Genomic DNA, 14,533 nt, shown 5'->3' with positions numbered 1-14,533 from the left:
CGTACTTCAGTTTTGGGTTACCCTAGCTTCCGGCGTCGTGCTTTGCTTATGTAATAGTTCCTTAAGATTTATTGACTAGATGAGGACAGGATTTAGGGACTCTGAAGTCTGCTACAGATGAGCCTCTTGTCCGTCGTTCCTCCTTGTGTAGGATAGCGTGCTCCTTCATTGAACTCCAGTCCCTGCATGAACTCACCTTCCTCTGTACCTGACCATTTCCAACCCAGGCAGGCGACTTGGCCCCAAGGCTATTTCTTTCCTGTTTAAGTGACCTCTGTAACTTCTGGCTCGTCTTTGGTAGTCAGAGTGGAAGGTCTGTCATTTCCTCCGAAAGCTCCAAGAACTGGTTAATGTTGCAAGGTTTTTGAAAAGGCTGCTTGTCAAAATCGGTTGAGAAATGTTTACTACATTGGCGTGGAAGGGGTGGATTTTGGAACTGTATTTCAAGTGGAAAGTCCTGGAGGAGGGGGTTTAGGTATCGCTCCAGGATTTTAACCTGGTAATTATGGGAAAATAGTGGAAATTTTGGATCATAGAAGAACTGGGTTTAAAGGCATTTTCCCCCGTTCACTGTGCTGCAGGGAGCTCTCCTGGGTCCCTGTCATTCTCTGGGATTCCCCCGTTAACTGTGCTGCAGGGAGCTCTCCTGGGTCCCTGTCATTCTCTGGGATTCCCCCGTTCACTGTGCTGCACGGAGCTCTCCTGGGTCCCTGTCATTCTCTGGGATTCCCCCGTTCACTGTGCTGCACAGAACTCTCCTGTCCCTGTCATTCTCTGGGGCAGACGCCACGCGCAGGTGCACACATGCAATTTAAAGACCTCTCCCCCAACACCAATCTAGAAGGACAGATTGGGAACTTGCCTGTTTTTAATGTGACTCCTGGCATTGATCTGAAAGCTGTGGAGTTAATCATTTCTGTTGCAAGTAGTCTCCTACGAGAATAGATGAAGACACAGACTCCAACAGGTCTTGTGGCGTCCTGACTTCTCATCCACAGTTATCCGGAAAGAGTGATTCACTTACTTGCAAAACAGGTGCTCACTGTCCTCTTATTTCCGACAGAGGTGGCCTCAGTAACATGCTGTTCCAGTGCTCCCTACCCGACACTCTGGCCACCATTGGTGACGAGCCTCGGAAAGTGCTCCTGCGGCTGTACGGCGCGATCCTAAAGATGGTGAGTTCGTAGGCTGCTTGGGGACGGGAGGGACCTGTTGGCACTTTTAATCCTCTTTCCTGAATTACCTGGGAAGAGATTTTAAATACTTTAGCGGTGTTATTAAAGCTATTTAATCTATTGCTTTTGTTTTAATTGGGCTGCACAACTTGGTTTTTTGTTTATGTTCTAAGTGAATTCCTGTTTTTACTTATTATTTCTCAGTAAACTAGTACAAATATTCTTAGCTTTATATCCAGAGAAAGTATAATGTTGGTTAAATCTTTGATAGTACTTGATGATGCTCAGATTATCCACACATTGAAATTTTCAGCTCAGACTTAGGTTGTAAAATTCTAATACGGAGAAAGTATTATTTTTATAGCATGATCAACAAAAAGTTGCAGGCTAGTCTCAGTGGACAAAGTGCAATTTCAGTGAAACTGAATTTATTAATTCCCTCCTGGTAAGATTTCTTTAAAACTGAATTTGTTAGATTTGTAATCTTTCTAAATTTTTATATTACTTAAATAATTGAATCTAATTTTCAATTAAAGTGTCTTACTTGTTGAATTGTCTTAACCACTTATAGAATATCCTAAATGTCTAGATTTTTTTATTTTTATTTTTTTTACTATTTATACCATGTTTTACTGCCCACACATAGAAATGTTTGGTCAATATATTTCTGTGGTAGAATGTTGATACCGTTTAAATCTTCTATGGAAGGGCCCCTTTTTATCTTCACGAAATAAAGGATAGTTTTCTGACTTCAGTTTTTTAAAGGCTAGTCTGTTTCAGCTTGATCTAAGAGGCAGGTCATGTCCATAGCTAGGAGAGTTCAATTCTGTGTTTAGAAATATCAAAGTTAAAATTGGCACCCTATATGTTAATTCATTAGAAGGTTGTCCTAATGTGACGGAACCTTTGACTGAGTAGTTTTCCCTTGGCCTGTCGAGTTGTGAAAGTGGTCAGGATCTGAAAGTGTCGGCAACAAGTTAGCGTGTTCGAGGTCGTGTGTACTTTACTGAGGGAACCTGAGGCCCCTTTGTCGTTAGGTACACATAGCTGCCTTCCACCCGACCCTGAGCCCTTCCTGGTAATACTCACGGGGCAAAAGTTCTTGTGTTCACCATGCAGTTTGGTTTCTCTATTTAAAAACCAAGTTGCAGTTTCAAACCACCGTTTTTGAAATACCCAATTAGTGTCTTTTCGGCACTTTTGATGAATTCAGACTTTAGCGTTTTTTTTTTTTTTTTGAGGCCTTTGACATTCTTTAACAATCAAATCCCACTTCTGTTCATTTATTTTGTGTGCTTTCATTTAAGCGGTACTTTTTAAATACTTTAATAACCAGCTGCTGGAATTTCATGTGATATCAGACTCTTGTTTGAATCTGATTTATGAGGCTTTCGTTTCTATTTCTAACTTAAATAGGAGCGTTTTAAACGTGCCCTGTGTGCTCCTCCAGGCACTGGAGTAAGCTGGCTGTCAGGCCCTGTGCTCCCTCTAGAGCCGCAGTGCCATGAGCGAGGCGAGGGCCATGCTCCGGATCTGTGCTCTCCAGGATGCTGGTCGCCAGCCGCATAGGACTGTCGAATGCTTGAAATGCGGCAAGGGCAACGAGGCACGGAATTTTAAATTTTATTTAATTTTAATTGAAACAGTCCCATGTAGTGGTGGTTCCCGCATTGGACAGCACAGCTCTAGAGTGTGCAGTGTTCCTGGACAGGTAAATTAGTAAAAGCCAGCTACAAGACAGCCTGTGACTTAGTCGTTATCTTCTCCCCGAAGAAAGACCCACTATACGTAGTTAATATTTTGTCCTTTTTTCAATTTTAGCAGTCCAGAATTATTACCTGACAGTACTTAAGTGTAATAGAAATGTCTGGGTATAGAATTTGTTTTAACAGAATTCTATGTCCCTATTTATTTTTAAGAAAGAATGAAAAAGACTGTTGGGTAACTCAGAAAATTAAGTAGCGGAATACCTGAAGCCATTTAAAATGGAATGAACTCTTACCAGACTAATAGAATGGCGTATGTTTCACATACAATTCTAATTTGTAGGGGGACACACTACATTTAGCTTCCTGATCATATTTTTATTAGGCAAACGTTAGTTTCCATTCCTGAAACTACGTCTGCTGATGAAAGGTAGAAGCTGTGTTTGGAAGCGTGGTGGATAGAAAGGGGATGAGCAGCTGGCTAGACAGGTGATGCGCAAGTGTCTGACAATTCCACAGTTGATTTATTAGACAATAAACATATTTTTGTTGGAAAAAAGCTGTTCCTTTGTTTCAGAGGTGGGAATCTATATTTTCAATATATTTACTCGGTTGAATCTTTAGTTCAAGTATACTTTTTTGGTTGACGTTTGAACTCAGTAATACTAAAAACCTAAAATCTAAATACCTTTAAGTATTAAATCTAATATGTACATTGAAATATTTTGGCCCCAAATTTAAATATTTTTGGTTCCCAAGTTTTTCAGGGTTTAGCAGGAGCGCTTGTTGCCAGTTCCAATTTCAGACATCGACGGCCATTGCAGACTGTTGGTCACTGTGAACACATTGACAACATGAGGAGGGGACCCAGATTCGGGGACTGAAAGGTGGCTGCCGTGAGAGAGAAGGGAGGTAGGGGCAGAGATGCCGGGGCCTGTAGAGGGGAGCCAGGCGGTGGTTGCTCTGTGCTTTAAAAGTTGAGCTGTCACAGCACTGTGCCAAGGATCTTACTGTCAATTTAAGTTCCTTTTCAAATAATTTCAACTCAGTTTGGAAATACCTGTTATTTTTTTGCTGGGGCACAGGTGCCATCATATTGCTGGTTTACGATCAGCTCTCTGAATCTGACCTATAATGAAAGGAGGGACATTTATGATGTACAATGAGGCTTTTGTTTCCAGCGAAACAAAAAAAACTGCCAGAATTGATAGTAGCTTGTCAGGATTTGTATGAATTAAGAGATGTGGCTGAACAAATATGGAGCCCAAATCATAAATCACAGTACTTTCATAAATGGGTGGATTAAAGACAGAATTAAATATAGTGCCATTCAAATGGCATGCTTTCCTTCTTTTTATTCTGTTTGGGAGGAAAGCGCACACGTCCCTCTGCACGTATGTGCCTTTATACAGATGTAGCCGGTATCCTCTAGGTTGGCTGTGTAAACACAGGCAGGTGTAGCATCCTTCGAGGTGGGTTAGAATCGTTCTCCTTCTTTGAAAAGTGTTAGTTGAATTTTTTACCTCTGTGAGACTCAAAGACTAAGTAGCAACATTCCTTTGATTGACAGGCATTTGCAAGTGACTTGGTTTCAAATACTTAGAAGCGTCTCAACTTTCTCCATCTTGATGTTGTGAGACGTCTGACTTCCTTATGTCCTTGGTGGCAGTGAAATGACCGCCGTTTGGTGCAGCTCACTAAGGGTGAGGTACAGAAAGCTGGGGAAAACCTCCTGACTGGGTGGAGGCCCCCAGTGTCTCTCTCACGAACAGCTGCGCTTCCAGCCCCTGTTTCTCTACGATGAGCCATAAGCACACCTCCTCACTGTGTCCTGGAGGTTTGCTTAGGATTCGTGTTAACTTTAGAGGGCTTATGAAAAGCCCTGTGCTGGGGAAGAATGGGTCCTTTTGAGAACATGAGCAAGATAACACACACACAGCTTTGAAAAACAGCTGTTCAGTATTTCTAGGAAATTATTACATAAAAAAAGTGTAATTTAGTGTCTTTCACACAGGCTAGCTTTCGTTTTAACGAGGAGGTTATTTTCCTTAGCTGCATAGACAAGGAAAACCAAATTCAACTCTAAAAGTTCCCCTAACTGAAGTAGGAGAGTTGAAGAGACGTTTCGAGAAGTCCTTGTTGAGCCTTTGCCATTGTGGAAAGAGATGTAATTGCTAGAAGCGAGCTTGAAACGATAAAATTAGCTGTAAATGTAACCTGATTTTTTTCCTTTCTGATACTGGGAAGCGCATGAGGTCGGCCGCGTCCGGTAGCAGCCTTTTCAAAGAAGCAAGTTTGGCTGATTACAAATAACCAGTTTGCTTATTTATCATGAATTGAGGAAGACACAGTGTCAGTACGTATTGTTCATTCGGTGTAACCTGTGCCAGTTGGCAGGAGTGTCAGAGGAGCGCTTTGTCCCTTCCTCCGTCAGAACGGCGCTCCGTGTTGGCCGGGCCCTTCTGTGCATGAATGGAGAGGTCTGGCCTCACTGTTTTGAACCGTCTCACAGGCATGAACGTTTATCGTACACATCAACGATCACTCGAGTGTTGTCCTGGAAAATGTTTTGTTTTTCGAGTAATAGAAGGCTAATATTAGTGCTTGTTTGAGTACTAACTGTAATAAAATTAAAGGCATCAAGGCACAACGCAGATATGTGTTAGTGATTCAAAAGATGAAAATTGGGGACACGGTCTTTTTTGAATTGAGAAAACAAAACATCTCTTCCTTGTTTTCTCTTAACCCCAGTTTAATTAGAAATTAAGCCACACTATAATATAAAATACGGAACAGCCCGTAGATAGTTAATATTCAGCTATGGGCTGCTGACAAACATTTCTTTCTGGAACAAGGTCACACTGACTGTGCAGACAGTAGGCCTGCTCGCTCACGAAGAGCCCTGCTTTGTCCCCAGAGACCGTGAGCGCGTGTCCCTGGTAACTGAGCACTGAATTCTGTGTTTTTTCTCACTGTATTAGGGTCCTCCTGAGTTCAAGTTGTTTTGTCTACTCTGCTTTAAAAAATATCCCCTGGTATGCTGAGTATGATATAATCATGTCTATTTTCTAAGGTAGTCAAAACTTCCTTCTCAGAAGTAAAACATTTTCCCAGTATTGCGTGTTCCCCTTTGCTCTAAGCTAGTATTTCTTCAGTTAATACTCTCCAGTGATAGTGGCCAAATTACTCTCTATAGTCCTTCCATACCTGCTTTGGTGCCTTCTTTTGGTAACTAAGTAAACCACAGACTACTGTGTCTAATTTTGACATATGCAAAGTGTCTTTGTCTTGCTGGTCTTAAATGTTTGGGATTTACAGCATGAAGCCAGTACAGATTTCTGGTCCTTGAACGCTGGTGTGGCCACAGCCCACCCCTCTTGGGAAGAAATGTCTGTGCGTTGGGAGGCGTGAAGGGCGATGGGGGCAATGTGCCACTTTAGCTGTCTGTGCATGTGTTCTCTGCTGCAGGCTTGTCCATGCGATCGTGCCTGGAGCACCCTGGTTTCCAGGTGACAGACACGATTCACGGTATAGTATGAGTCTCTGAAGCTGGAGCATTCTCTACAGCTTTAATGTCCTTCATTTTGTTCTTGGTTTCAAGAAATGCTTTTTAAAAAGAAACTTGTAATGCTTTTGTTAAGTAGCACCAGCTACGGTTTGTGCTGTGCTTACAGAGGTACAGTGAATGAGATTTCACAATGTTATATATTGAATATATATCACTTTTTGTTTTGGGGGGCTTTTTTTGCTGTTTTTTTTTTTTTTTTTTTTGTCCAAGACAAATCAGATCCCTTCCTTCTGTTTCCTCAGTAGAAAATGACAAACGTTTAGTAATTTAAAAAAATTTATGGCCCTCAACCTGAAAATCTAATTGAAGTATTTCGCTTTTCCTTCCTTCATTCTGCTTTCAGTGTTAGGAAAACACCGTGCTATATTGGCATTGTGGTCAGAGTTAGAAACACTTTCTTCTTCGTCCTTATCGAGTGGCATCCTTTTTCGTGTCCTGGCCGTCCCTGAGACCTCTGTGAACTTCGGCAGTCCTGATTCCGTGTGTCAGCCTACACAGGCGGGACGAGCCAGGGCTCGCTTCCTGGAGACACGTTGCTTGCGAGTCAGCCCCTGGGTGCTTGTGCTGTCCTTGCTTCGCCCTGAGAGTCTCGCGGAAGCAGGTGCCCCTGGCGCCAACATGGAGTTTGAGAAGGTCCTGACAGGAGCAGCCTTTACCTGGCCTTCCACTCGCCTGTCTTTCTGCCGATTTGTCTATCTAGAGCCTTTTAGAAGTTCAAGTCTCTTGTTCATGTTCATCAAGTCATTTGATCTTGGCAAAGTTCAAAAAGATCAAATTGTTCTAGAATGTTCCTTGGGATAGTTGAAGATACTCTGGACACTACCATAAAGTGTTAGAAATCATTTGTTTAAATTCTTGTAATTTGTACGTGCTCATTAGATAATCACATAAGCTGTGCTTTAAATCATTGCCTTGTGATCTCTGCAGAATATTTTCAGAAAATACTACAAGATACCATACAAGCAATAAATACAGAATGGTTTCACAGAAATCAGGGAGAAGGAGAGTTAGGGTCTGTGATGACGTTGAAAAGAGAATGAACTTCCGGATGTTAGTGGAAAGAGCTGCATGACTACTGTACGCTCTGTGGAGTCGTGATTCTCACACTTTCCCGGGCCAGCTTACCTGAGCGATGGAACAGGGTCTCGTGATGACAAGGGATGGTGACAGGTGCCACCCTGTGTTGAGCATCGTCTGTCTCCTGGAGAGTCGAGAGTGGTCAGATGACCAGGGTGGATCTTCGAAGTCTTCAGAGTCACAGGCTACCCGGCAAGGAAGCCTGTGTCACCCCTGGGCCCGTGAGTCTCCCGGGGACTGAGCATTCGAGTAGGGTGGCACAGCGTTATTCTTGGGTGAGTGCGGGTGGTCTGGGACTTGCTCGGGACTCGGCTCATGAGGACAGTTCCAGGTTAGTGGAGAGTTGGAGGCCTTCCTGGACCAAAGCTTAGATGCCCTGTGAGTTGTCTAGCCAGCATTTGGGTTGTTCTTTCTTAATCACTCACTATGGATCCCAAAGTGCTTTTAAAAGGCCACAACCAACTTACTCTTCATAGAGCCTTTAAAAGAGACAACAGCTGAATGATCCAGTGAGTTCTTTTTTGGTGGGGAAGGGCTGGTGGAAAGACAATGTCCTCCATGTTTCTGTAAAGCCCTCTTATTTGTATCTTTTTATTTCTGTAGCCGCCATTATATTTAACGTAGTGGCTACTTCTTTATTATAACATTTTCTGTAATTGATGGTGGTTTGATTTCTTAATTAGCCTTTCCAATCAATTCCGCTCTTGATGACGCCATTCTTTGTCGCTGACTCCTGGCTTTCCCGGCCCGTCTCGCGGGTGGCTCTGCCTAGCGGATCTTGTATAGGACGCTGTTCACTCGAGTGCGTTTTGCTCATCTTAGCCCCTAAAGTTGTCTTACTACCTTTTGATTTTTATTTTCTTTTCAAAGCGTGAAATAGAACATTTTGAAAACTAACATATTCATAGAGTTGGGTGTCTCCTTAAGCATGTTTGATGCATTCTTCTTGGGTGTTGAGATTTCAGTTTATTTTAGAACCTGTTGTCTGATGGAGAGTTTGAGCTGTTACAGAGGTGGAGGAGAAGGGTGTAATGAGCCCAGGGCCCAGAACCCACCTTTCCTCTGACCAGTCTTCTTTCCCCTTCACTCTCCTCATTCGCCAGGGTTGTTCCAAAGTAAATTCCAGACTTCATGGTATTTGTTCCATGAATGTTTCAATCTGTGTCTGTAGAAGGTGATTTTAAAAAAACACAGCCATGATAACGTTTACATCAAAAATTTCTAATAATTATTTAATACTAAATAACAAGTGTTCAAATTTCAAATAACTGTAAAAAGTTTTGTTTTATAACTTAAGAAAGTTAATTTTCATTAATATGCAAGTTAGTTCACGAAAAATTTGGAGTCATGTTAAGTATTTGCACGATATAGTTTAATGTCTGCTTTGAATAAATATGTGCCTCTGAAGTAAGATCCCACAGATTCCAAGATATATTTTATTTCCTGTCTTCCTGGACTAGAACGTTCTCTAGCCTCTTTCTTGGCAGTACGAGTCCCTGTCCTCTTGGCTCCCCACAGGGAGGCCTCTTCTCTCGCCTTCTCTTGACGTCTTGTTGCTTCGAGATTTCCTGGAGTTCCTCTTCTTGTTGACAGGATTGAGGGCACCCGAACATTCTGTACTGAGGAAACAGAACAGAGGGCTGACTGTGGCAGAAGTCCATCTTGCCTTCATGGTGGTGCTCTCATGGGATCAGTAATGCATTTGTTTGGGGGTGGAACGGAGCGGGCAGGGGTGGGCAAATTACTAACGGAATCCATTCCCACTTAATGGTGCTAATATGTTCAAAAGGAATGGCCTTGGGAACTAAGCCAATCTCTAACTTTGGACGAATTGACTTGCTTTTGAGAACACCATTGGATGAGGGAAAGGGACTTCTGTTGGCTAAATAACCCATTAACTGTATCTCCCTAAGAAGATACAGTGGGAGTAATAACAGCATAGGAATAACCATAGTCATTTAGAATCTTGTACAGGTCAAATCCCGTTACAACAGATTTCAGTAGGATATCCAAATTCCTTATTTGTCTTAAAGCTTTTCCTACAAAGTATCAGTATGCAATATATCAGATTATAGAACTTTTTTTGTTCTTAACTTTCCTCGGGGAGAAAAAAAACACAAGAAAGCTTTGATGTTTGGGGGATGTTTCAGCCCCACTCAGCATTCTAATGAACACCATAGCCGGTCTTCCCACTGCCAGGGTCGAGGATGTGAGTTTGCCATGGCCACTCGGCTCTGGCCCCCTCACTTGCTCCCTGAGCTGGCCTGCCTTGACTTCACAGCGATGGTGTTCATTTTTCGTGCCGTCCAGAAAGTATGGTGAGCACCAGCATCTGCTTGGTACTTTGGACGGATACTAACAATAAATAAAAGATGGATCCTATTCATTAGGAACTTGTGGGCCACTGGGGAGAGGAGACAACTAAAGTGTGAGTTTAGGGACTGGCCCCGTGGAGTAGTGGTTAAGTATGGCATGCCCTGCTTCGGCAGCCCAGGTTCGCAGGTTCGGATCCTGGGTGTGGACCTATACCACTTGTCAGCCATGCTGTGGTGGCGACCCACATATAAAGTGGAGGAAGATTGGCACAGATGTTAGCTCAGGGCTAATCGTCCTCAGCAAAAAAAGAGGAAGATTGGCAACAGATCTTAGCTCAGGGCTAATCTTCCTCAGGGGGAAAAAAAAAGATGGAGTGAAGCTCCTTCTTTATGATAATGGGGTTTGTCATATCATATATGTCAAACCATCAGCAAGGGTCTGAAAGGGTTTTTGTAGTATTTTGATTTTTGTAGCTTTCATTGTAACGGGATTTAACCTGTAGCATCTTTTCATCAGAGAAATGCAGATGACACCAACGAAAATATGATATACCCCCCATTTATACTTTCTGTACTTTGTACAAAATGTACTTAACTGTATGTTAAAGATATTACTGAATATGTCTAAGTGCAAGCCTTTTGCAGATAGTTTATGAACGTGGATGTTTATTTTGTTTATCTTTGTATTGAGTAAGCTAGAACATATGCTGTTTATACAAAACACGCATTAAAACGTCTGTGGAATGTTATTTCCGTGTGTGATGGATGAGAGTGGCCGCTTTAAATCACTGGGTTTGTTGAACGGTGCTAGCATAGCTGGTGTTGCTTAACGTGGCATTTTTTTTCCTGTCCACACTTTCCACCCTTGGTACAGGTATTTTTGATAAAGCTGTGGAATGGAAAGGTATGTTTTTCTTGGGGTGTTCAAGCATCTTTTGCCTTAAATTTTTTAAAGAGCTTCCTTTATGAGCCTTCCTTCTGTGTCTGGCTTAAGCAGACTTAGTTTAATTGTAGCAAATAACATATTTCTAGGGGCAGTATTTGGGTATAAAATTGTGACATGACACTTAAGTTTCTGCCTTGCTTTTCCCCGCCCCTGGGTTAAAGATAGTAGGAGGGTTTTTAAAGCATTCGGGGTGGGGGTTGCTTTTAAAAGATAAGGTCCATGCCATGAAGAGAGAACAGAGCCCAAGAGTTGCTTTTGGTAGTTAATGATTTGGTAGTTAATGATCTAGTTGTTAATGCTAGAATCCTGGTTGCCAGTGATTTGCAATTTCATTGAGGAAAGTGCTGTAAAAGTATCCCTTAATATATGCTTCTATGAAATAAGTTTAGGGACCTTATTAAGTTCGCACCGTCCTCTCTTTGGTGGAGGAGGAATTCCGATTGAGCTCGCGATGGGCGGAAGGCACAGGGCCAGTCTGTGAAGGGGGCCAGCTGGTGCCTGCAGGCTCTGCCCCAGTCCCACCTGCGAGAGGCTTTCTTCCCTGTCGGGGCTCCGTGCTGCCCATGGCTGGCACGGGCCTGGGTGCGCTCCATGTTCCGGCAGGAAGAAAGCCGTCCTTAGGATAGTGTTGACTTGACAGAACCATCTAGCTAAATTGGAGAGACTCAACCTGACCATTTGGCTGATAGGAAAAGCACTTCTATTGGCTTTCCTCGCACAATGAAATTGTGACAAGGTATACGGGGATGGTTGTGAGGGGCACCGCTCTCTGGTCTCGGCAGCACGCCCCTTTTCTCGTACAGACATGAAGTGGCTCCTCAAGTGTCAGTGCTAGTGCTGGACACTGGGGGTGCCCTTCACACTGCTACCGCTGCCATCAGTGGGCTGTGAACCACTTCTTAAAGATCGGTGACGTTTTGTAAACCCTGACTGTTCTGGTGGTTGCAAAGTTAGTGTCTGCTTGGTGTTCCCCATCTCACCGGAAGTGTTTGCTTTTTCTCATTCGTAGAGGTCCTGTAATAAAGAGGGATCCGAACAAGCTCAGAAAGAAAATGAATTTCAAGTAAGTAATTGAGTCCATTCCGCATCTGTACAAGTGTCAACTGGCGTTAGCGACCTTGGGGCTCTGGTGTGGCAGGCCCCTTCCTTGCCCCTGGAGAGTCCGGTCTGTCTGTCGCAGAGCATGGGCTCTTGATAGATCGGGAGTCAGACCCGGTGAACAGTGGGTGTCCCAGTTCCTACTGAGAGCGTAGGGAGCTGACAGCGGTGTCTTCAGGGCGATCTAAACAGCATTTGGGTGCTAGGCAATGGCAGGTGGCGTCATGCTTGTGCATGATATTCTGATGTGGAGGCGATGTGGCTTTCGCTGCTGCTTCGTGGCTGTCCCTGCCCGGTTGTTTCAGTGGCCGCTGTTCCCTGGGACAAGTGGGAGAGCTTTTCCTCTGCACGGTGCCCAGGTCAGAAAGGCTTTTTAATAACGACGACATTGGAGTTCAAAGGGCCCACTTTCTGAAATGCACATTCAGAAGATCCTGAGGTTGAGAGCACTGATGTCCCCTCTTGAGGCTCAGAAGTGGGGGGTCCGGAGCAGTGGTCTCCTCTCTCTGGGGAGTGAACCACTTTGGAGCATACTCGCCCAGTGTATGCAGGTTTGTGTCTAAGGGGTGTGTGTGTGTATGTGTATGTACACACACACAACATAGAAAACGTGTCTACACACGGATTTTACTAACTGTCTACTAACTATTAAAATAATCAAGAGATAGAGACTGAAGAGGTGAGACCATCCAGGAGCAGCAGTGCTGCTGTGTTCCCCTCTCTCTCCAGGCTTGGTCTGCACGCGCCCTGCTCTGGAGGCCCTGGGCTAGAGCATCTTGAACTTGTGCTCACTGGGGTGACACTAGGTCATCGACTGGGAAGTGATTGCCATCCTGTTTTCAGCCGTTCTGAGCCCTTCCTGCATAGCCCTTTGTATGTCCCGGCAGTTGAAAATCTTGGATCCCTAGGACCTCCAGGATGCTAAATCCAGAGAAGATTTTCAGTTCTCGTTTTATCTTGACTTCTCAGCAGCATTTGACATGACCCCTGCCCTTTTTGAAATATTTCCTTCCCTACGGCAGCAGCAGCCGGAGACAGAGACACAAAGTAAAGATCTCTCCTTTCTCCTGAGTCTCCTTCCTAGGCTCGTCCTCCTGTCGTCTTCAGTGCTGGAATTGCCTGTGAGTCGGTCCGAGGCCCCCCTCCCATCCTGCGCTCTCTCCCCAGGCCCGCAGATCCAAACCCTGTGCTTGCATTTCTCCCGTAGGCCGGGGGTTCGAGGCTGAGGCCCACACCTCTGTGTGGAGCTGATGCCGTCCGCTACAGTCTCTCTGGGTGTCTCGCCAGGTCCACAGTGAAGCCGTGATCGCCTCTCCTCCCCGCAGCAGAGCCTGAACCCGCCCTGTCTGTGCAGGCTGGAAAGCCGGGGGTCACCTCTGCTGCTCTTCTCTCCCTCCCCCCACATCCAGACCGTGGGCTCTGCCCGCTTCTCCCTATGTGCCTCCCACCTCCCTGGTCCAGGCGGCCACCCTCTCCTCCCTGGGCTCCCACAAACCATGCCCTTCTTCGTCACTGGAGTCATCTTTTGAATTCCTCATCTCATCACGTTAGCCTCTTGCTTGAATCCCTCCCGCGCTCAGTCTCTGTTTGGGGCTGAGTTGGGTGGGCTTTGTCCAACAGGACCCTGAGGCCTGATCCTGCTGAGCGCTCCAGTCTCATCTTACCACCGCCCCCCATTCCCTGCTCTCCAGCGTGTTGCCCTAAACTATGGGGTTTCCTTCCTGTCACAGGGCCTTTGCAGACGCTGCTCCTTCTGCCTGGAATGCTCCATTCTTTGCCCATTTCCCAGCGTCCACTTCTGCTTACAATCAGGATCTCAGCTCAGGTCCCTTCCACAGGGAGTCCCCTCCTGCTCCCTAGGCTGGGTTTCCTCCATCCTTGCTCCCCCGGCACCCTCTGCCTCTCCCCTGTACCTTCCATGGCTGTACATTTTCAGTGTTAAGTGATGGCTGCCTGTTCTCGTGACAGTCTAAACTCAGGGCAGGATGTCGCTGCCGCTCCCCTGCCTGGTGTATAGCGGGGGGCGATAGAAGATTGTTGAACGCTGGCTGCAGCGGGTGCCAGTGGACAGCTCTGGAAGGTTCTGCCCCTTGCCTGCCAGTGCACACACACTTCTTGTCCCTTCTTCTCATCAGTCTGAGTTGCCCTCGCTTCAGGTGACCCATCCGTCACTGCCACATTGCTTCTTCCTCCTGCTGGGTTTCTGCTCAGCAGAAAACAGGTGATCTGATCTTGTGTATGGTCCTTTTGGGTCAAAAGTGGGCAGTTGGCTGTCAGAATGGAGAAGGAAGTTTGTCTTTGTTGAGCCCCTTTGAATGGCTGGTCTTTGTCAGCAGTCTTTGTTCCCTCTCTTCGGGACATTTCCTCTACTGACTGGTCCTCTCCGGGCCCTCGCCTTCCCTGGGGACCCCTCCCCTGCAGCCCGCTCCAGGAGGATGTTTTTTCTATCACTTCCCATGGACGTTGGGGCCACTGGTGGGGATGGTTCTTCTTGCTCCTTCCTCGTTTCTGTTTCCATTTCTCCTCTGCTGAAAACCCTAGTTCCTTTGAGGCTCGAGCCTCGGGGCCCTGCCACCCACACCCGTCCTGATAGCTACCCTGCTTCGGTGACGATTTCTGTGTCTGGCTTGCTCTTCAGACCCAGCCAC

The 14,533-nt window shown here is 45.3% G+C and overlaps 1 protein-coding gene across 7 annotated transcripts in view; it reads left to right on the top strand.

Moving 5' to 3' along the window:
• CHKA (choline kinase alpha) overlaps nucleotides 1-14,533 on the top strand; it is a 52,349-nt gene that overhangs the window by 15,816 nt on the left and 22,000 nt on the right. For 3 of the 7 annotated variants that reach the window (XM_023654590.2, XM_070230222.1, XM_070230221.1), the window contains 2 exons: nucleotides 1,064-1,175; nucleotides 11,797-11,850. In XM_023654590.2, the coding sequence (XP_023510358.1) occupies nucleotides 1,064-1,175; nucleotides 11,797-11,850 (166 nt within the window). Of the gene's footprint in view, nucleotides 1-1,063; nucleotides 1,176-10,715; nucleotides 10,746-11,796; nucleotides 11,851-14,533 lie in introns of all 7 variants that reach the window. The other 4 variants (XM_023654592.2, XM_070230224.1, XM_070230223.1 and 1 more) reach the window with 2 other exon arrangements.

The sequence above is a fragment of the Equus caballus genome, chromosome 12 (assembly GCF_041296265.1).
Source record: "Equus caballus isolate H_3958 breed thoroughbred chromosome 12, TB-T2T, whole genome shotgun sequence".
Classification (NCBI taxonomy): Eukaryota; Metazoa; Chordata; class Mammalia; order Perissodactyla; family Equidae; genus Equus; species Equus caballus.
Note: the sequence above shows the minus strand (reverse complement) of the source record. Positions and strands in the feature narration are given on the sequence as shown.